A 22,437-nucleotide genomic window follows, 5' to 3' on the forward strand; every position below is an offset into this window, starting at 1 on the left:
GGGCACAGGATTGGCACAGCTGCCCTGGTGAGCACAGGATTGGCACAGCTGCCCCATGGGCAAAGGATTGGCACAGCTGCCCCACGGGCACAGGATTGGCACGGCTGCCCTGGTGAGCACAGGATTGGCACAGCTGTCCTGGTGAGCACAGGATTGGCACAGCTGCCCCACGGGCACAGGATTGGCACAGCTGCCCCACGGGCACAGGATTGGCACACCCCCCACCTGGCCTTGAGCCCCACGGGCACAGCCCCGCCCACGGTGCCCACCTGTGCCGGTGGATGATGGCGTTGAACAGGCGCCCGTCCCGCCAGCTGGTGGTGAAGTTGTCGCAGCGCAGGCCCTGGTAATCCTCCACCATCCGCTGCGACCACAGCAGCAGCTTCTCCTTGGCCGTCATGTCCTCCGACTGCCCCGTCACCTGGATGTCCGAGATCTGCCAGGACACGGCCGTTACTCTGGGAACTGGCACTGCCACAGTGCCATCTCTCCTGCCCCTCTGGGCACCCCACAGTCCCGGCCCGTCGGTGTCACCATCCCGTCCCCACCGCGGGGCTCACCTGGAAGTGGAGGATGATGGTCCAGATGAGCCCCAGGGTGAGTTTGGGGTTGCCATCGGCGATGTCATCGTTCCGGATGTTCACCAGCTTCACCTGCGGCACAGGATTGGCACAGGATTGGCACAGGATTGGCACAGGGACGGGCGAGCGCGGCACAGCAGGCACAGCCCCGGAGGTGCTACCCCATCTCACCTGCCGATGCTTCAGGTAGTTGAGGGCGATCTGGACATTCTGCAGCTTGTGGAAGCGCATCCGGCCCTTCTCCCGGGGCTGGGGGGCAGAGAGGAGTGCTGTGAGTGCGACCACATTGGGCACAGCGCCGTGACACCGGACACAGCGCCGTGACACCGGGCACAGCGCCGTGACACCGGGCACATTGCCGTGACACAGCAATCATGACACCAGGCACAGTGCCGTGACACCAGGCACAGCACCGTGACACAGCAACCGTGACACTGGGCACAGAGCCATGACACCGGGCACAGGGGCCATGGCACAGCAATCGTGACACCGGGCATAGTGCTGGGACACCGGGCACAGCGCCATGACACCGGGCACAGCACCGTGACACCATGACATGCCCCTGCCACCGCACCCCACCCTCGATGCCACCGCGCCATCCTGCCATCCCCAGCCCCATCCGGCCCATCCCGGCACATGCCGATGGCACCGCCCGCGCACTTTGCCCCTTTTAGGGTGGGGACATTCCCCGTGCTCCCCCCGCCGGCACAGGCTGTTCCCGCAGCACCGGGAGCGACACAGCGCCCCGAGGGGAGCCCGGCGCCCGAAATGTGCCCACGGGGGGCTGGGGCTGCCAATGCACCGCGGTCCTGGCAGCACCACGTGTGGCCACTGTGGCCACCTCGCCATGCAGCTCCCCAGTGTCCCCTCGGCAGTACCAGGAAGTGCCAAGCTGGGTGAGCCCCCCAAACTGGTGGGTGCCGCCCGAGCAGGCTCTCCACAGGTTCCTGCCCATGGCAATGCCAAAGTTCCACCAGCTACGCCCAGCTTTGGGTACTGGGAGAGCTGGGGACTCCACAAACCCCCTTGTGCCCCCAGGGTCACTCCTGTCCCACAGAAAGGGGCCAGCATGTGAGCCAGGGAGTTGGTGGCCACATGCCACCCCCTTGCCAGCCACCCCATCCCGCAGTGGTGCCAGGAGCCACAGTGCCGCTGCAGCACGGTGGGATCACTCTGGCCCAGGGAAACCCACCCACCCTCACAGCTCTCGGCATCAGGGAGCACCAGGACAGGCAAAGCATGCAGCCAGAGCACGGGGATGGCACTAGGACAGGCATAGCACGCAGCCGGACCACTGGGACAGGTGTGGCACGTGGCTCATGGCTCATGGCACATGGCTCATGGCACATAGCACACGGCTCATGGCTCATGGCACACGGCTCATGGCACATAGCACACGGCTCATGGCTCATGGCACACGGCTCATGGCTCATGGCTCATGGCACAGGGCACACGGCTCATGGCACACGGCTCATGGCACACGGCTCATGCCTCATGGCACACGGCTCATGGCACAGGGCACACGGCTCATGGCACACGGCACACGGCTCATGGCACACGGCTCGTGCCACATGCCACGCAGACAGTCCCAGGACGCGCTCGGTGTCACCGGTGGCCGCGCGGCCGCGCCGAGAGCCCACGGCAGAACCACTCACCAACCGCAAGGTCCGCAGGACGTCGCGCTCCCGGGGCTGCCCCGGCCGAGCCGAGCGGAGAGGAGCAGAGAGAGGAAGGAGGAGGAGGAGGAGGAAGAGGAGGCGCCAGGAAGCAGAGAGGGCACCAAAGCAAAGAGAGGTTAGAGGCAGGAGCGCGGGGCAGACCGAGGGCCGAGCGGGAGGAGAGGGAACAGAGGCAGGCAGCGAGGGGGAGGAGGATGAGGATGATGAGGATGATGAGGACGATGAGGATGATGAGGACGGGCGGAGGGGGTGGGGTCAGCGTGGGGCGGGGCAGCAGCACCTACCAGGGTGTCACCCGACAGCACCTCCAGCAGCGAGATGAGGTTGTGCCCGTCCCGCAGGTCCTCGTACAGGTCGTTGACATGGCGCTGCGCCTGCGGGGATGTGACAGTGTCAGGGGGCAGCTGAGCGACCCCCACCCCACAGCCACAGCGGGGGGGTGTGAGCCCACAGTGCAGAGGATGCTCACACACAGCCCCGAGTGCAGCCGGAGTGCCCAGAGCCCCCAAACACACACAGCAGCTCCCCCGGGCAGGGATGGATCCAGCAGCACTGCAGCAGCGCTCTGGCATGCAGGGACAGCCAGCGTGAAAGGGTTAAACCCACCGTGGGGGGGCCAGACCCACTGCCCACCACAGAAGGGTCAGACCCAGTGCCCATCCTAGAGGGATCAGACCCACACTGGAGGGGTAAGACCCACTGTGAAGGGTCCGACCCACCCTAGAGGGGTCAGACCCACTGCCCACCACGGAGGGGTCACACCCACTGTGAAGGGTCCGACCCACCCTAGAGGGGTCAGACCCACCATACAAGGGTCAGACCCACTGCCCAGCACAGCAGCAGCCCCAGAGCCCCCCCCCACCCCCCCCCCCAACACGGAGAAAGGAGGGTGTGCAAAGAGGAAGAGCTCAGTGGGGCACAGAGAGAGGAAGGACCTACCTCTGGTCGCCAGTGCTGCACAGGGCAGAGAGAAGAGAGCAGTTAGGAGAGAGCAGAGAGGGGACACGGCACGGGCAGAGCACGGGGGTACCACAGTGGCACCACGGGGTCAGGGACATGTGGGGACACACCGGGGGGGCTGGGCCGTGTCCCAGTGTGGGCAGGTGCCCAGGTGGGGCTCTGCCTGTGGCAGTGGGGACTGGCAGGAGTGGGGCAGGATTGAGGGCATCGAAGCCCCACGTGCCAGGGGCACCATTCCCTCCTGGCACACATGGGAGGGCAGAACCCACCTGGAGGGGGGAAAACCACACCTGGAGGGCAGAACCCACCTGGAGGGCAGAGTCTACCTGGAGGGGGGCAGACCCCCACCTTGGAGGGCAGAACCCCTCCTGGAGGGGGGCAGACCCCACCTGGAAGGGGGGCAGACCCCACCTGGGGGGCAGAACCCACCTGGAGAGGGGGGCAAACCCCAAGCGGAGGGCAGACCCCCACCACAGAGGTGTGGTTCCACAGGTGTGGCACTGTCACTGTCACTGGGGACCCTGCCCGTCCCCGGCCGTGCTGGCACACGGGGCTGTGCCTGGGGGTGATTTTGGGACCTGGCACCGGGGCTGACAGTGCCCATACCTTGATAAGGTGCTTGTTGACCCATTTGGTGAAGGTTTTCTTCTGGACACGGTCCCGCTCATCTGCAAGAGAGGAGAGGGGCGGGTGAGCCGGCGGCACTGGGGCTGCGGCACGGGCAGAATCCAGGCGCCGCCGGCGGCGCCGCGGGGCACGGCTGGCGCAGGAAGCGGTGAGCCAACGGCTGTGGGGAAGCACGGTGAGTCACGGGGTGTGGGGAAAGCAAAGAGCTAACGGGGACCGGCCCCAGCGTGCCAGCACCCAGAGCACCCAGCACTGAGATTAGATCAGCTGGCCAGAGCGAGCTGCTAAAAACGCCGAGGATGCAGGTTCAACCCCAGTACGGACAAATGACAATTAAAAATTGGGTTTGGTGAACCTGGTGGAACTCCTTTTAACTCAGAATACTCTGTGCCTCGGAGGAGGAGGTGCCCACCCAGCCCTGAGCCCCCTGGCACTGCCCTGGGCTCAGCGGGCACGGCCTGAGTGGGGTGGGGACGGTATAAAAACCACGGGGGTTTTTGTGCTGGCACCAGCCTGGCACAGCTCCAGCCCACAGGCAGGGCCCTGGTGGGACACGTATGGGATGGAGAGAGACGAGCCCACGCAGCGTCTGCAGTGCCAGAGCCGTGGGACAGCCCGGGACACCCCGTGGGACACACCAGGACATCCCGCAGCCCCGGGACACCCCGGGACACCCCAGGACACCCCGGGACACCCCTCTGCGCGGGCACAGCGCCAGGCGGGGCCGCAGTGACTCACGGCGCTCCCTGCCCGCTGCCCTGTCATTAGGGGATGGCATGGGAACGGTGACGCATCGGGATGGGGACCGGCGATCCCACAGGATCCCACAGGATCCACACCGTGCCAGCTCCCCTCTCATGTCCCCCAGTGTCACCGCCAGTGTCACCCAGAGCCAGCGCGGTGCCCAGGAGGGCTCGGGGACCCGCAGTGCCACCCCACGCACGCGGGGCGATGCCGTGGGGCCAGAACTCGCCGTGCCGAGCCGGGCGCTGCGTGCCGGGTCTTGCCCCGCTGCAGCGTGCCGGGATCTGCCCGTGCGGCACCCACAGCCAACATTCCCCGCCGGGAGAGCACCCGGGGACGCTGCCGAGCCCCGAGCGCCCCGCGGGCTCACAGCGGCACAGCCAGGGCGCGCCCGGCCCGGCCGGGAGTGGCCACGGTGCGAGAGGAAGGAAGGAAGGAAGGAAACGTGGGGCACAGCGAGCGCCGAGCGGGGGGCACCCGCAGCGTCCCCCGGCACCCTAGCCCACAGCTCTGACACCCAAGGGGTCCCGGAGCGGCGCCCACCCCGCGGCGGCGGCGCCGGGAGAGGCCGGAGCGGGCACAGGGCGCGGCAGGAAGCGAGCGCGGCACCGGGGATGGAGCTGGGGAATGGGGCGGAGCGGGGTCTGCTCGGGTGTGCCCCAGAGCGCGGGGGGCTGCCCCACAGCCCGGCCGGACCCCCAGCCTGCCCCGGGGACACCGCCCCGGGGACACCGACCCGGGGACACCGACCTGGGGACACCGCCCCGGCGCGCGGCTCTGCCCCAGGGACACCGCCCCGAACCCCGGGGACACGGACCCAGCACGGGGGCGTCCCCCAGGGACCCCGCCCTGGTGCGGGGGGTCTGTCCCGCAGCCTGCCCTGGGGACACCTCCCCGGGTGGGGGTGCGGTGCTGGGGCGGCGCCCCCAGGCCCCAATTTCGGTACCTTTGCGGCCCCCCCACGCCCCCCATCTCGGTACTTTTGCGGCCCCAATTTCGGTACCTTTGCTGTCCCCCCACGCCCCTATTTCGGTACCTTTGCGGCCCCAATTTCGGTACCTTTGCTGCCCCCATTTCGGTACCTTTGGGCCCCCCCCCCCACGCCCCTATTTCGGTACCTTTGGGACCCCCCACGCCCCCCATTTCCGTACCTTTGCTGCCCCTATTTCGGTACCTTTGGGACCCCCCCCACCACGCCCCTATTTCGGTACCTTTGCGGCCCCCCCATTTCGGTACCTTTGCGCCCCAATTTCGGTACCTTTGGGACCCCCATCACGCCCCAATTTCGGTACCTTTGGGACCCCCCCCACGCCCCTATTTCGGTACCTTTGGGACCCCCATCACACCCCCATCTCGGTACCTTGGGACCCCCCATGCCCCCCCATTTCGGTACCTTTGGGACCCCCCAAGCCCCCCCATTTTGGTACCTTTGGGACCCCCCATTTCGGTACCTTTGGGACCCCCATCACGCCCCCGTTTCAGTACCTTTGCCGCCCCCATTGCGGTACTTTTGGACCCCCCCACGCCCCCATCCAGGTACCTTTTCGCCCCTCGGCCGCCCGCAGCACGGCCAGGTACAGGTTGTCCTCCGAGCCCGTCCTGGCCGGCGCCTCCTCCGAGCTCTTCCGCGGCCGGGACATGCTGAGCCCGACCCCGCTGCTCTCCCTCCCGCTCCGCCGCCGCTCCTGCCGCGAGTGGGGCGGCCCGGGGAGGAGACGGGGCTCTGACCCCCCCCCGCCCCACGCCCCACGCCCCACGCCCCGACCCTGCCCACAGGAAACTCCCGAGCTTTAACCCTTGCCTGGCTGCGCCTGCAGGCGGGATGGGGCACGGCCCCGCGGGGCACGGGCGCGCCCAGTGTCACACGCGGGGCTGCGACGCCCCCGGGGATGGGACCCTCCTTCCTGAGGATCGGGGGGCTCAGAAACCCCTCACCCAGACCTCCTACCCCACACTCGGGGTCTTGGGACACAAGCGGGGGGGATGGGACCCACAGCCTGGGGCTGTTGGACCCCCAGTCATCAAGCTCAGGACCACCAGTCCCCCAGACCCACCTTGCCCCTCACAAAGGGTCCCCAGGACTCCTCTGCCCCATGGCCAGGAGCTCCCCAGCCCCCCAGGCCTCAGCTGGGACCCTCAGTCTTTTTGGGGGTCCCCACAGGCTGGGGACCGGCCCAGACCCCCAGCACACGCCCCACGGGCTCTCACATGGGGTGGGGGCACTGGCACCCCCTCCCTCAGTGGGTGACAATTGTGGTAAATCCAGGGGTTGTGCCCCACTTGGTGGGTGCTGCACCCCCCGGGACGCCCCTCCCTGGGGCACTCGGGGTTGGGGACCCGCAGGGCGGCACGGGCTGAGAATCCCCAGCCCCTCGGGGTGACAGGGAGGCGACAGCCCTGCCCATGTCACCAACGTCACCCGCGTCATCCGCCGCAGGGCTGGCACTGCTGGGGGAAAGTGCAGCTGCCCTGGGCGCTGCCAGCCCGGCACGCCCCAAAACCCGGGTCTGCACCCCAACACACGCGTCAGTGCCCTAAGGTCACATCCTGTTCCCCAATATCCATGGCTGCACCCCAACATCCGTGTCTGCACCCCAACACCCGTGTCTGCACCCCAATATCCATGGCTGCACCCCAACATCCCTGTCTGCATCCCAACATCCCTGTCTGCACCCCAACACCCGTGTCTGCACCCCAATATCCATGGCTGCACCCCAACATCCCTGTCTGCACCCCAACACCCGTGTCTGCACCCTAACATCCCTGTCTGCATCCCAACATCCCTGTCTGCACCCCAACACCCGTGTCTGCACCCCAATATCCATGGCTGCACCCCAACATCCCTGTCTGCACCCCAACACCCGTGTCTGCACCCCAATATCCATGGCTGCACCCCAACATCCCTGTCTGCATCCCAACATCCCTGTCTGCACCCCAACACCCGTGTCTGCACCCCAATATCCATGGCTGCACCCCAACATCCCTGTCTGCACCCCAACACCCGTGTCTGCACCCAAATATCCATGGCTGCACCCCAACATCCCTGTCTGCACCCCAACACCCGTGTCTGCACCCCAATATCCATGGCTGCACCCCAACATCCATGGCTGCACCTCAACACCCGGGTCTGCACCCCAACACACGCGTCAGTGCCCTAAGGTCACATCCTGTTCCCCAGTATCCATGGCTGCATCCCAAAACCCGGGTCTGCACCCCAATATCCCTGTTTGCACCCCAATATCCATGGTCGCACCCCAACATCCGTGTCTGCACCCCATTATCCATGGCTGCACCCCAACATCCCTGTCTGCACCCCAACATCCGTGTCTGCACCCCAATATCCATGGCTGCACCCCAACATCCATGGCTGCACCCCAACACCCGTGTCTGCACCCCAATACCCCTGTCTATCACCCCAATACCCCTATCACCCCAATATCCGTCTATCACCCTAATATCCGTGTCTGCACCCCAATATCCGTGTCTATCACCCCAATATCCGTCTATCACCCCAATATCCGTGTCTGCACCCCAATATCCCTGTCTATCACCCCAATATCCGTGTCTGCACCCCAATACCCCTGTCTATCACCCCAATATCCGTGTCTGCACCCCAATATCAGTCTATCACCCCAACACCCCGTCCCGCCGCCCCCGCCCCTCCCCAGTGTGGAGTCCAAGGCCGAGTCCCGCCGTGACTCACGGTCCAAACGCGCGACCGAGGGGATCCCGCCGGCCCCGCCCACTGTGACACCCCCGTGTCACCCACCCCCGTGTCACCCACCCCCGTGTCTCCTGTGCGTGCCGGGGCCGCGGCCGGTTCGGTGCCGCTGGGTCGGAGCCAGCGCGGCCGCCGCGGAATGCGGGCGGCACCGGCCCGGCCCCAGCCCCGGCACGCACATTTTTCCGCCGAGAGCGCATCTGGCACAGGCACATCTGGCACCGGCACATCTGGCGCCCGGAGAGCGGTGGGAGCCCTGCTGACGCACGGCGGGGGAGGCAGGGACACCCCGAGTGCCACCGGACGGGGGAGGGACAAGGGTAGCACCGCTGTGGTTCAGCACCGCGCTCACACGGACCGAACCGAGACCGGGCACGGCGGGGTCTGGGATGAGACCGAGAGGCTGAGATCGCTCCGGGGTGAGGGGCGAAACCGGATCGCCGCTCAGAACCGGCACCCGCAGAACCGGCACCCCCACACTGGCACCCCCAGAACCGACACCCTCAACACGGCACCCTCAGAACCGGCACCCTCTGGCTGCAGCACCCCCAGAACCGGCACCCCCCGGCTGCAGCACCCCCAGAAACGGCATCGCAGCTCAAGTATCCCAGAATCAGCACCCTCAGAACCGGCACCCTCCCGAAACGGCACCACCAGAACCGGCACCTCCCGGCTGGAGCACCCCTAGAACCGACACCCCCAGAACCGACACCCCCAGAATTGACATCCTCAGAACGGGCACTCCCCAATACCGCCACCACCAGAACCGGAACCCCTCGGCTGGAGCACCCCCAGAACCGGCACCCCCAGAACCGACACCCCCAGCACCGATATCCCCCGGCTGCCGCACCCCAGAACCGGCACCTCCAACACCGGCCCGGCACCCCCAGAACCCGCACCCCCACACCAGCACCCCCAGCACCGGCGCCCCCAGCACCGGCGCCCCCCGGCTGCCGCACCCGCTCCGCCGGGCACCGACCGGGAGGACGCGGCGGCGCTTTGAAGACCGGACCGGGCGGCTCCTGGCACCGGCCCCGCGGCTCCGGGGGCAGGCGGCGCCGGGCTCGGGGCCCTGGCAGCTCCGGGCCCCGGCACCTCCCGGGCCCGGTACCTCCCGGGCCAGCCGGGCCGGCCGGGCAGGAGCTCCTCAGCCTCGCCCGCGGCTGCCGACGCCACCGGGCCGGCCCGGCTCCTTCCCACGGCGTCTGGGGGCTCCGAGGGAACCCCCGGGAGCCGCCCCCACCCCGACACTGCACCGGGCACTGAGCTGCCACACCGGGGCCGTGGGGACACCCGGGGGACATCCAGGCTGCGACAATGGGGCGGCAAAGGGCTGCGGGGGCAGGGGGACAACAGCAGGGAGAGGGGCAGGGACAGGGGGACAACAGCAGGGAGAGGGGCAGGGGGACAACACTGGGAGAGGGGCAGAGGGACAAGAGCAGGGAGAGGGTCAGCACCAGGGGGACCTGACACAGCAGGAGGGGCACACGAGGCACTGGGGCCCACAGGGGGTCCCCGAGGTGTGGGAGCACGCCAGGAGGGGTGGGCAGGGGGAGCTGAGCTGAGACAGACACACAGACACCAGCAGACCCACACACGTGTGAACAGACACAGTGAATACACCTGTGTGACAGTGTGTGACATGTTTGGATACACACACCTGCACCAGGACACCGTGTGCACACACACAGAGACACACACAGAAAATACATCTGTGTGACAGTGTGTGACACGTTTGTGCACAGAAACCTGCACCAGGACATCGTGCACACACACACAGAGACACAGAAAACACGTCTGCCACTGCGTGTGACATTCCTGCACCAGGACATCATGTGCACACACACAGAAACACACAGAGAAAATACATCTGTGTGTCACTGCGTGTGACACATTTGTCAGATGTGGCACATTTGTCAGATGCACCAGGACATCGAGTGCACACACACACACACACACACACACACACAGAACATATATCTGTGTGTCACTGCATGTGACACATTTGTACACACACCTGCTAGAGGACATTGTGTGCACACAGACACACGGAAAATACATCTGTGTGCCACTGTGTGTGACACATTATTGCACACACACCTGCACCAGGACACAGTGCACACACACACACAGACATAAACACACACAGAAAATACATTTGTGTCACTGCATGTGGCACATTTGTACACAGAAACCTGCACCAGGACATGCTGTGAACACACACACACAGAAAACACATCTGCCACTGCATGTGACATTTCTGCACACACAGATGCACCAGGACACCGTGTGTGCACACAGAAGAAAATACATCTGTGTGCCACTGCGTGTGACACATTTGTGTGCACACCCACACACACAAACACACACAGAAAATACATTTGTGTCACTGCATGTGACACATTTGTGCACACACACCTGCACCAGAACATTGTGTGCACACACACAGAGAGAACACATCTGCCACCGTGTGTGACATTTCTGCACACATAGATGCACCAGGATGTCGTGCACATACACACACAGACACACACAAACACACACACAGATATAAACACACACAGAAAATACACCTGTGGGTCACTGCGTGTGACACATTTGGACACAACACATGCACCGGGACCCTGTGTGCAGACAGACACACATAAGCACACATAAACACACACAAACACACATAAGCACACATAAACACACACACGTGCACACTGAGACACACGCTGACCCGCACAGGTGCGCACAGGCTCCCGCACACCTGTGTGCGCTGACAGACGTGCACACACAAACAAACACAGAAATAAACACAGAAATAAACACAGAAACAAACACGCACATTTACACAACCACCCCGTCCCGGCTCAGCCCGCCCCAAACTCAGCTCAGCTCAGCCTGGCCCCGAGGGCGGCGTCACGGAGGGGGCGTTGCTCAAGGGGGGGGACCCGCGCTTCCCCCGCCCTTCCCCGTGTCCCCCCGCCCTCCCGCCCCTCCCGGGTGTCCCCCCCGTCCTGCCGCTCCCGCACCCCCGCCGCGAACCCCCCCGCGCTCCCCTGCCGCGCCCCGGGACCCCCCCGCTGCCTCCCCCGCGTCCCCGCGGTCACCGGTGCAGCAGAGCCGGGCGCTCAGGTACCGCCGCCGCTCGGGCGCGGAGCCGCCGCTCAGCCAGTCCCCACCGGCACCGGGAGCCGCCATTGCCGCGCCGCTCCACCGCACCGGACCGGAGAGGAGCCACCATCCACCGAGCGAGCGCCGGACCCACGGCCGGGACCGAGCGGCGGCACCGGGCGGACGGGACGGGGAAACGGGCGGGACCCGCCCCGCTGCGCCCCGCCCTCCCCTCGGCGAGTCCGGCTGCGCCACCGCCCGCAGCGCCCGGGGAAACCGGAGAGAACCGGGGGGGACACAGGGACTCCCCGGGGGTACCCGAGGGGAAACTCCACCCCACAGCCCGGGTCCTGCACTCGGGACCCCCACACAGCCCCACCCGCGCCCCCCCTCCGCCCGGAGCCCCCAAGCACGGGGCACCCCGACATCTCCAGCACCCCACCGGGGGTGGGGGCAGCCCGTGCCCCCCAGCGCGAACCGCTTATGCAGCACACATTCCCGGAATTCCCCTCCCCACAGGGGTCCCTCTGCCTCAGGGTGGTTTTAGGTGGGACCCCCAGTGCCCATCGCCCCCGCCCCGTTTGTGCTGGGAAGGGGCCTGCGGCGGGCACGGGGGTCCTGGGGGATGCCCCCAACCCCCCCGGCCCGCAGGTCACCTTCTCCCGGCCCGCAGCAGCAGCAGCAGCAGAGCGAGAAGCCCATTGCGCGTCCCGCTCGCCCGGAGCCCCCCGCCCCGCGCAGCGTCCGGCCGCGTCTGGTGGGAGTGCAGCGGAATCCAGAGCGCGGCCAGTGAGTCACTCAGCCCACGGCCGCCGCCAGCCCGGCTCCTCCTGCTCCTCGGGCAGCGCCGAGCCCAACCCCGGCCGCTCGGCGGGACCCCCGGGCCCGCACGGCTGCGGGCACCGAGCGCGGCTGGGGAAAGCTGGGGGGGCTCCAACTGCTGGGTACGGACACGGCATGGCATGGCATGGCATGGCATGGCATGGCATGGCATGGCATGGACACAAGAACAGAAACAGGCATGGCATGGCATGAACATGGGCATGGCATGGACACAGGCATGGCACAAGCATGGCACAGGATGGACACGGGCATGGCACAAGAAAGGCATGGCATGGACACAAAAACAGGCATGGCATGGCACAGCACTAGAATGGCATGGACACAGGCATGGCACAGGCATGGACACAGGGATGGCATGGCATGGACACGGGCATGGCATTGCATAGCATGGCATGGGTATGGCACAGCACAGGCATGGCATGGACATGGCACAGCATGGATATGGGCAGAGACATGGGCATGGCACAGGCATGGCATGGCACAGGCATGGCACAGCATGCCACGGACATGGCACAGACATGGCATAGCATGGCATGGACACAGGCATGTCATGGACGTGGGCAGGGACATGGCACAGCATGGCACACACATGGCACGGCGGCACTGGAGTGGTTTGAGGACCACAGCCCGTTCCAGCACGCTGGATACTGAAGGGGCAGCTGGAGCAAGGCCCAGCCCTGCACGGGGGTCTCAGGGGGTCTCGGGGGGCTCTGGTGTCAAACCCCACCACGGCAGAGACAACCAGGCTGAACCAGGCTGAACCAGGCTGAACCAGGCCAGCAGCAAAGCCCGGCAGTGGGGGCTGGGCATGGCACGGTGCCACCCCACGGCTCTGCCCCACGGCAGCGGCAGCGTCCCAGCTGTGCTGCGGAGATAAGGAGCCGGGGGGGGCCGGGAGGGGGGGGGGGGCCGAACCGGGGCGATAGCAGCCGGTGAGCGGGGAACACCGCCCGGAACGGGACACGCGTCCCGGGGATGCGCCCGCTGCGCTCCCGGCAGCTTCCCGCGGCTCCGGGACCCTTCCCACGGCTCCGGGACCCTTCCCACGGCCGCACCGCCGAGGAGACACGGGACAGCGCGGGAAGAGCTTCCCCAGGGCCGCCAGAGACGGTGCCGGGGGGCGGAGGCCGTGCCGGGGGGGCCGCGCCGGGAATGCCGCGCCTTGCCAGCCACGGCCCCTCGAGGCCGGTGAGTCACTGCTGCGGCCAGAAACAGCATCCAAACCCTCCCGGCCTGGCACCGCCAGAACCGCCAGCGCGGTGGAAAAACTGAGTGGAGAGGAAAGGGGGACACAGGGGGGGGTTCCCAAACCTCTGGGGCCCCCGCCCGCCCACTGTCGCCACGTCTGTGGCAGCCTTGGAAACCGGAGCGGGGCCAAACAAACAGCGGCATCCTGCTGCCAAAACCAGCCGGCGCCGCCAGCGCGCTGCCAAGCCGTGCCTCACCTCCCGAGCTTCCCCAGGACTCTGCCCCCCAGCGCTGTGCCCCCCAGCCCCCTGCCCTCCCAGCCCGCTGCCCCCTGCCCTCCCAGCCCCGCGGGAGCAGCTCCGGCTGAGCTGCGGTGCCCCCGAAAACACCTGCCCTGGCACTGTGCCACAAGCGACACCCCAAACAGCTGGAACAGCCCCCCATGTGCACCGGGCAGCCCCTCGGTGGGCACCGGGAAACCCACCCGCGGGCACCGGGCAGCCCCTCTGTGGGCACCGGGAAACCCACCCGCGGGCACCGGGCAGCGCCCCGTCCCCCCCAGGAGGGTTTAATGAACAGCGCTCAAAGCAAATCCACCGTGGGCACCGGGAAACTCATCACGGGCACCGGGAAACTCATCATGGGCACCGGGAAACCCCCCGTCCCCCCCAGGAGGGTTTCACGAACAGGGCTCAAACCAAGCCCATCGCCCCGGCGTGGCACAGGGACCACCGGGGGCACCCCCGAGCCCCGGAGGGACCCCAGGAGCCCTCCCTGGCATAGGGGTCACCGGGGGCACCCCCGAGCCCCGGAGGGACCCCAGGAGCCCTCCCTGGCACAGGGGTCACCGGGGCACCCTGCGAGCCCCGGAGAGACCCCAGGAACACCCCCCGCCACAGGGACCACCGGGAGCAGCCCCCGAGGGACCCCAGGAGCGCCCCCCGGCAGCTCCCGGCGGGATGATGGCCCCGGGCAGGTGCGACCTTGGGGGTGTCCTTCGGGCTGGACCGCGGCCAGGGACAGTGGCCCCCCCTTTGCCGGCTGGGAGCAGCGGGGGCTCCGGCCCGGCCAAGGTGCCCTGCCCGCCTTATCTGGCACCGGCACCGGGCCCGGGCCCGGCGGTGAATTCCCAGCGGGACCGGGGCCATCCCGGAGCGGCGGCAGCCCCGTGACGGTGCCAGTGCCGCACACAGACTGACGGAAACCGCGGCCAACGCCCTGGAAGCGCCGCGGGGCAGGGCAGGGGCGGCTCGGAAGCAGGTGGCTGCCGGGGACGCGTGTGGGGGTCTCATAGGACCCCACCTCAAACACCGGCATCCTCCCCGGCTCCTCGTGTCACCAGATACCCGTCCCCAAAAATATTTGGCGGCTCCACGGCTGGGGATGGGGATGCTGCGGGGGGGTTGGGCAGAGAGCTCAGCGCCAGGAGCTGCTGTGGGAGCTCCACTCGTGAAAGTGTCAAAGTGAGGAGGGGGTGGGTACTGGGGGACCACCCTGTGCCAGTGCTGAGTCACCCTTGGGTACCACCGCCCCCCCCCCCACGCGGGGACCGCTCCCCCACCTCCGGCAGGTGAAGCCCCCCCACCCCCAAAAACCAGCACAACACACCCCTCCCCTCATCCCCACCCCACTTTGGGAGGGTGGGTCCCACTTAAATCCCTCGAGGACCCTCCCCACCCACTCGGGGCTGCAGGTGTGGGTGGCTCCCCCCCTCCCCGGGCCGGTGGCGGGGCGAGGGGCCGAACCGAGCGAAGCGCGGGGGGGGGGGGGTGGGGGGCGAGCGGAGCCCAACTCACCGGTGCCCCCCGGCTCGTCCCGCCGCCGCCGCCAGTACCAGACCAGGGCGAGGGATGCCGCGTGTCCCGCGGCCACCAGCGACGGGAACAGCGACCCGCTGTCCTCCATGGGGGACACGGCACGGGCTCGGCACCGGCGGGTCAGGGACGGACCAGCGCCCGCCCCCGCGGGGCAGCGCCCGCTCCGCCTTAACCCCTCCCGAACCGCGGCCTGGAGACGCCTCCTGCCCGCCGCACCGTGTCCTGTCCCCCCCCTCCATTCCGCGTGCCCCCCCCCGGAGTGTCCCCTTCATATTCCTGCTTTTTATATCCCGGGACAACGCGCCCCGGCGGCGCCAGCCCCCCCCCCGCCCCCAAACTATCCCCGTCCTTTCCGCAGCCCCGCCGGTCTCACCCACCCGGTACGACCTTCATGGGCAGGCAGGGTGCGGGCAGGTGCGGGACTCAGGTGCGGGACACAGGTGCGCAGCGCGGAGCGAGGGCGCAGCGCGGCTCCGCCGGTGGCGGCGGGGGCTGAGGGGGGGCGGGCGCCGATATAAATAACCGGGTCCCGTCACCGAGCCCGAGTTAGAACATGACACGGGCGGGGGCGGGACGGGGCCACCGCGGCGGCGCCCCAGGACCCCCGGAGCCCCCGGCAGCGGGGCAGGTGGCCAGCCCGTCACCTCGGGGGTCGCCGTGGCATCGGGATTAAGAGCTCCAGCACGGCCCTGCCGCCGCAGGAGGCCGGACCCCCGAGCTGGGGGAAAGTGGGGTCGATGGGGGGCACCGGGATCCCCCCCGCTCCACGGGGACCCCGCATTTCCCCGCTGCCGGCGCGACCCCGTCCCCGCAAGCCGCTATTCCAGGCCGGGTTTTCCGGCAGCGGCTCCCGGGGCGGAGGGAAAGCCCGGAGCCGGATCCACTGGCACGGCGGGACTGGACGGGACGGCCGGGGCTCCGCGATCGCGCCCCACGCGTGGATCGGGCGGCGAGCGGAGCCCGGCGGGAGCCGTGACCCGCGGACCGGAGCTCGGGGAGCCCTCCCGGCCCGCGGGACGCGGGACCCGCATCCACGGGGCAGCAGCGGCCCCCCCGGCGGCCGGTGACTCACGGCGCTGGCAGGGCCCGGGCTCGGCGCCTCCGGGCTGGAAACTTGGCCCGGAGGCGGCTGCCCACGGCCACGGGCTGAGTCACAGCCCGCGGGGACCGGGGGCCCTCAGCGCCGCCTCGGAGCGGCACCGCAGCTGCCCCGCCCGCGGGGGGGTGGGTGGGACACCGGGCGCCCCGCACCCCCGGCGGGTCCAGCTGCCGCCGATCGTGTGTCGGGATCGCGTGTCGCCGGCGAGGCGGGGATGGGGACCCCCCCGGCAGTCACAGCCCCCTCCCCAGCAGCGCTGCCCGCCCCAGCTGCCGCCGTCTGTCCGGCCCACGGGGGGGGGACGGAAGCTCGGGGTGCGAAATCCCCGCGGAATGCTTCCCCCCCACCCGCCAGGGCCCTCCTGAAATGCTGCTCCCCCCGGCACGGGGACCCCACGGCACATCACAGCCCCCCCACGGCACATCACAGCCCCCCACAGCCCAATTTCCCCACGGCCTCCCCACCCTGGCACAGTCCCGGGGGGGTGGCAGCAATGTCACCCCTGCAGCTCCCCGGGTCCCATCACCCCACCGGCTTTTTGGGGACCCCACGAAGCCACCTCACTGCACCCCGTGATCCCGCAGAGATCACTCCAGCCCAGAGGGTCCCCGTGGGGTCAGGGGGGCACGGTGAGCAGCCCCCCCGTGCCTGCAGGGACCCCCCACCCCGTGCTTGGCTAGGACGCAGGGAGAGCTTGAGGAACTTCAGGATACAAATCAGGGGGGGCATTAGGGCAACTTCAGGACTTGTCCCCTGAGAAAAGAGGGGCTCGAGTGCCCCCCACCCACCGGAGCACCAGGTACCTGTGGCCGGGCCGGGCTGGGGGGGCGGCTGGGACACCCCCAGCCCCGCGCTGACGGCGACGGGCTCCACGTGCCGCTCGCCCTCGTCCTTCCTGCGGTAGAGCAGCCGCTCGCCGCCGGCCGGACGCGCCCGCTGGGTGCGGGGCTCGGCCCGGGGCACCGCGGGCCGCGGGACGCGCTGCAGGGAGCGCGGGACGACGTCGGGCGGCAGCCGCAGGTACTGGCGCAGGTGAGCGACGCCGGCGTCCGTCAGGTACCAGTAGAGGTGTCGCCAGGCCGCCGTCTGGCGCACGAGGCCGCGGGAGCGCAGCGAGGCCATGGCACGGCGAACCTCCACGTTGGCCACGCCGGGCAGCTGCGGGTGGGGGCGCCGGGGGCACCCGTCCCGCTCCCCGACCAGGACACCCTCGCGGAACAGCAGCTCCAGGATGGAGCGGAGCCGCTCCAGCGGCATCAGCATCCCCGCCACCATGGCTCGGCTCGGCTCGCCTCGGTTACGGCTCACCCAACACAGCCCAACTCAGTCCGTAAGGCACAGCTCAGCCCGGCCCAGCACTGCCCAGTATGGCCCAGCCCAGCCCAGTATGGCCCAGCAGAGCCCAGCTCAGCGCGCTCCGGTCCAGCCCAGTACGGTCCAACACGACTCCAGCCCAGCCCGGTATGGTCCAGCTCGGCTCGGTGCAGCCCAGCACAGCCCAGTGCAGTCCAGTACAGCCCAGTATGGCCCGGCACGTCCCGGCGCGATCCGACACGGCGCGGCGCTGGCTGCCGGCACGGCGGGAGCGGCTGCAGCTCCACCCCCGCTCGGGGGGGCTCGGGGGGGCCCCAGGCCCAGCCCTGACTCACCAGCGGCCCCTCCCCGGTTCCAGCTCCCGCCCGGGGGGGGCACGGCCGGACCCGCCTCTCCTTCCCCCCCTGGCCCGACCCACCCGGCCGGTTCCTGCGTGGGAACCCCCGCGGGTCCCGCCCCGCCCCCGCCCCGGGACCGGCCCCGCGGGGTGCCCGGGGGGACCCCGAGCCAATGTGGGGGGGGGGGGGTTCGTGGGGCTTGGAGGGGACCCTGGGCTCAGGGGGAGGGGGACACTGAGCTGCGGGGGTCTCTGAGCTCGGGGCAGGACCGTGAGGGGGGGTCCCTGAGAGGGGGGAGACCCTGAGCCGGGCACGGCCCCCCACACTCGCCCCTGCACCCCGAAGTGCCGCGGGCGGGGGTCGCGCAGGGGGATGAGCAGGTGCCCGGGCAGGGCTCGGTGCCACATCCTGCCACGTCAATATTTGCGCTGCTCCTGCCCCTGTTGATGGTCCCCCATCGCCAGGGGGACCCCACGGCTCTCGCACAGCGCCCGGCAGTACCACAGCCGGGCGGTGACACAGCTGCGCCACCCGCGCCACGCCCTCCGGCTGGCAGGTGGGGACGAGGCGGCTGCCACTCCCCTGAGCCCCCCCTCCTGCCCGGGCACCGAGAGCCGCACTGCGACCCCCACCGGGAACGGAGAACCGCCCTGCGACCCCCACCCGGACCGCGGGGACCCCCGAACCGCAGTGGGAAGAGCCCCAGCACCGGGGACCCCCTCCTCGATGGGGACACCCAGGTTGTGTGTTTGGGGGTGCGGGGGTGGCACCCACACCACAGAGCAGGAGGAACTCTGAGGGATGAATTGGGGGGTCCCCCACGCTGCCCCGATCGAGGCCCAGAGACCCCAAAAGAGGAGGAACCCCCCAAAGCTCCCTCAGCACCCCCAAGCGCAGTGAGGTCGGGGCACAGCGATGCTGCACCAGGAGCCCCCCCTCAGCTTGGGGGAAATGGGGGGACACCCCCCGAGCACCCCAGTCCCTGCCCATGGCACTACTGGGAGTGACAGCGGGGTTCACTGGGATTAACTGGTGGGGAGCAGCGGCCCAGGCGGGGGGGCCGCTGTTTGTGGGGTGCCCACCCCACAACTGCCAGGTCCGGGGGATCCCAAACCCGCAGGGGCCCATCACGACTTGCACAACTTCCCCATCCTGGAGGGCGGAGGGGGGCGACAGAACGGGGCTGCCAGCGCTGGGACACCCAGCACAGCCAGTGCAGGGGCACTGGGAGCACTGGGCAAGGAATCCTTTGGGAGAGCATCACTTGCCTGAGCCCCACAGCACCCCAGAACCGCAACGGGGAGGGACAGACGGAGCGAGGGGGGCTGGGGGAGGGCTGGGGGGAGTGATGTGGGGCAGGGATGGGGACAAAGGGCGGCAGAGATGAGAAACGATGGGGAGCAGTAATAGGGGAGCGGTGGAGGAAGCGATGGGGGCATCTCTAGGGAAGCGATGGGGGCAGCAGGACCCTGTGTCCCCCCCGCCGCCGCCCCGCACCCCCAGCCCGCAGCGGGGTCACGGCCGCGCCGGCGGCTCCCTGCGGGAAATGCCGCGTCAGCGCCCGCCGCCCGCCGTGATCCAACGCGATGTGACAGCGGGGCCACCGCCAGCGTCCTGCCGCTGCCCCATCGCCCCCCCAAAACCCCCGCGGCTGAGCCCGCAGCTCCGCATCCCGGGGGCACCCCCAAACCCGGTGCCGTGTGCGCCCCTCACCCCTAAAACCAACTCATAGAACCCCAAGGAGGGGCAGCCCCCCAAATTTGGGGCGGGCAGCGGCTTCTGGCCCTGGGCCCGGCGCTGCCGTCCCGGTGCCGGTGCCAGCGCCGGTGCCGGTGCCAGTGCCGGGGTCTGGCGGGTTCCCCGTGCCCTGCAGAACAAAGCCGCGGCTGTTTGAGGAGGGCACGGCGGCCAGAGGCTGCTCCTAATGAGGCCGGGGCCGCAGGGGGTCCCGGTGCCGGCGCCGGTGGGAGTCCCGGTGCTGGCGGGGTGCCGGTGCCAGCGGGGGTCCCGGTGCCGGGATGTTTCTCACCCAAAATCAGCCTGGCCACATCCCGGGGGGGACAGAAACCGGGGTCCCCTCGCTGGGGACACGAACCGGGGTCCCCTCGCTGGGGACACGAACCGGGGGCTTCTCTCTGGGGTCTGCAGCATCGCCACAGCCGCGGGGCGCCCCGATCCTTTCGGGGTTCATCCCGAACCTCGCCAGGATCATCCGCACCCCCCCGAGCTCCATCCCATCCCATCCCGACCCTCGCCGTGTCCCTCCCACCCCGACCCTCCGGCTCCATCCCGGTTTTCCCGGGTCCCTCCTCTCTCTCTCCGGGCTCCGCTCCAGCCCGACCCTCGCCGCGCTGCGGGCCCCGCGGTGGCTCCGTGCCCGCTGCGGTGACACAGGGGCCCGGTGGCCACCAGCAGCCCCGTGACCGACCCGTTACTCACGGCCGAGCGCTCCGGGAGCGCTGCTGGCACCGGGAAACTCCGTGTGATACCGGGGCGTCCCCGTGACCCCCGCGCTGCGACACTGGCACAGCAGCGATGCGGGACGCGGATTTCCCTTCCCACCCCCCCTCCCCCGGGAGCGGGACCCCCCCTGGCAGCGGGACCCCCACCCAGGACGCGGATTTGGCCCCGGGACCCCTCCCGGTGCCCCGCGCCCCGGTACCTTTGAGGGAGGCGATCTCGTGGTGGATGCCCCGCGCCCCCTCCATGGCCGCCCGCGCTCCCGCACGCTGCCGGCCGCTCCCGCAGCCCCGGGGGGCGGGGCTGTCCCGCCCCCGGCCCCTCCCCCCGGCCGCGGCCCCGCCCCTGCGGCACCGACACCGCCCCCCGCCCCCCAACCCCCACCCCCCAGATCAGCGGGTGGGACCGGAGCCGGTGCAGCAGAGACCCCCCCAAAAAGCGACAACGCAGCCCCCACCCACCAGCACCGGACCCCCCCCATAGCACACACCCCCCGTCATAGCACAGACCCCCCCACAGCACAGACCCCCCCACAGCACAGAACCCCCCTTCATAGCACAGACCCCCCTCACACCACAGACCCTTCCCCACAGCACAGACCCCTCCCCACAGCACAGACCCCTCCCCACAGCACAGACCCCTCCCCCACAGCACAGACCCCTCCCCACCCACCAGCACAGACACCCCCACAGCACAGCACAGACCCTTCCCCATAGCACAGAGACCTCTCCCCACAGCACAGACCCCCCCCATAACACAAACCCAGCACTGCCACCACACTGTGGCCACCAGCCGCCCTGGGGACACCAGGAGGCCACCACACGGTAGCCACCATAGCCACTGGCCACCACACTCAGGACACTGGCCAGTCTCCAAGCCCCAGGGACATCAGAGGGACTCCAGCACAGGCACTGCCCTGCGGCCACCACGGCCACTGTGGCCAGCAGCCACTCCCAGATCCCCAGGGACACCAGGGAGACCTGCAGGGACATGTGGCAGCCACTGGGCCACTGTCCACTCCAGGGACACTGCCCTGTGACCACTGTGACCCCCAGGGACACTGCCCTGTGACCCCTGTGACCCCCAGGGACACTGACCTGTGACCACTGTGACCCCTGTGACCACTGTGACCCCTGTGACCACCAGGGACACTGCCCTGTGACCCCTGTGACCCCCAGGGACACTGCCCTGTGACTCCCAGCCACCTCAGGGACACCAGGAGGGACCCTGGCACAGCCCTGGGGAAGGGCTGGGGTGTCCCAGGGGCCCAGCTGTCCCCACAGGTGACAGGTGGGTGAGCACCGCGCCGAGCCTGGGGCCCAGCTGCCACTGTGACAGTGGTGATGGTGGCAGTGGTGACAATGGCAGCAGTGACCATGGCAGGGGTGACAATGGCAGTGGTGACGATGACACTGGTGACAGTGACAGTGGTGATGGTGTCAGTGCTGATGCTGGCAGTGGTCACAGTGGTGGCAGTGGTGACAATGACAGTGGTGATGGTGACAGTGGTGAGAATGGCAGTGCTGATGCTGGCAGTGGTGGCGGTGGCAGCAGTGATGGTGGCAGCGGTGACAATGGCATTGGTGACAGTGGCAGTGGTCACGATGGCATTGCTGATGGTGGCAGTGGTGATGGTGACAACAGCAGTGGTGACGGTGGCAGTGGTGACAGTGATGGTGATGGTAGTGACAGTGGCAGTGCTGATGGTGGCAATGGTGACAGTGGCAGTGGTGGCAGTGGCAGTGCTGATGGTGGCAGCGGTGACAATGACAGTGGTCACAGTGGCATTGCTGACGGTGGCAATGGTCATGGTGGCAGTGGTGACAGTGACAGCAGTGACAATGGCATTGGTCACAGTGGCAGTGGTCACAGTGACAGTGGCATTGGTGACGGTGGCAGTGGTGATGGTGGCAGTGGTGACGGTGACAGTGGCATTGGTCACAGTGACGGTGGCATTGGTGACGGTG

General features: G+C 68.7%; 1 protein-coding gene across 1 annotated transcript in view; it reads right to left on the reverse strand.

Moving 5' to 3' along the window:
• PLEC (plectin) overlaps nucleotides 1-17,648 on the reverse strand; it is a 56,492-nt gene extending 38,844 nt beyond the window's left edge. The window contains 8 exon segments of the mRNA XM_079301833.1: nucleotides 270-436; nucleotides 561-653; nucleotides 753-830; nucleotides 2,237-2,272; nucleotides 2,545-2,634; nucleotides 3,200-3,214; nucleotides 3,827-3,888; nucleotides 17,162-17,648. Of these exon segments, the coding sequence (XP_079157959.1) occupies nucleotides 270-436; nucleotides 561-653; nucleotides 753-830; nucleotides 2,237-2,272; nucleotides 2,545-2,634; nucleotides 3,200-3,214; nucleotides 3,827-3,888; nucleotides 17,162-17,633 (1,013 nt within the window). The 5' untranslated portion in view covers nucleotides 17,634-17,648.
• Nucleotides 17,649-22,437: the final 4,789 nt, after the last annotated feature.

Source organism: Erithacus rubecula, assembly GCF_903797595.1.
Source record: "Erithacus rubecula genome assembly, chromosome: 3".
NCBI classification, from domain to species: Eukaryota; Metazoa; Chordata; class Aves; order Passeriformes; family Muscicapidae; genus Erithacus; species Erithacus rubecula.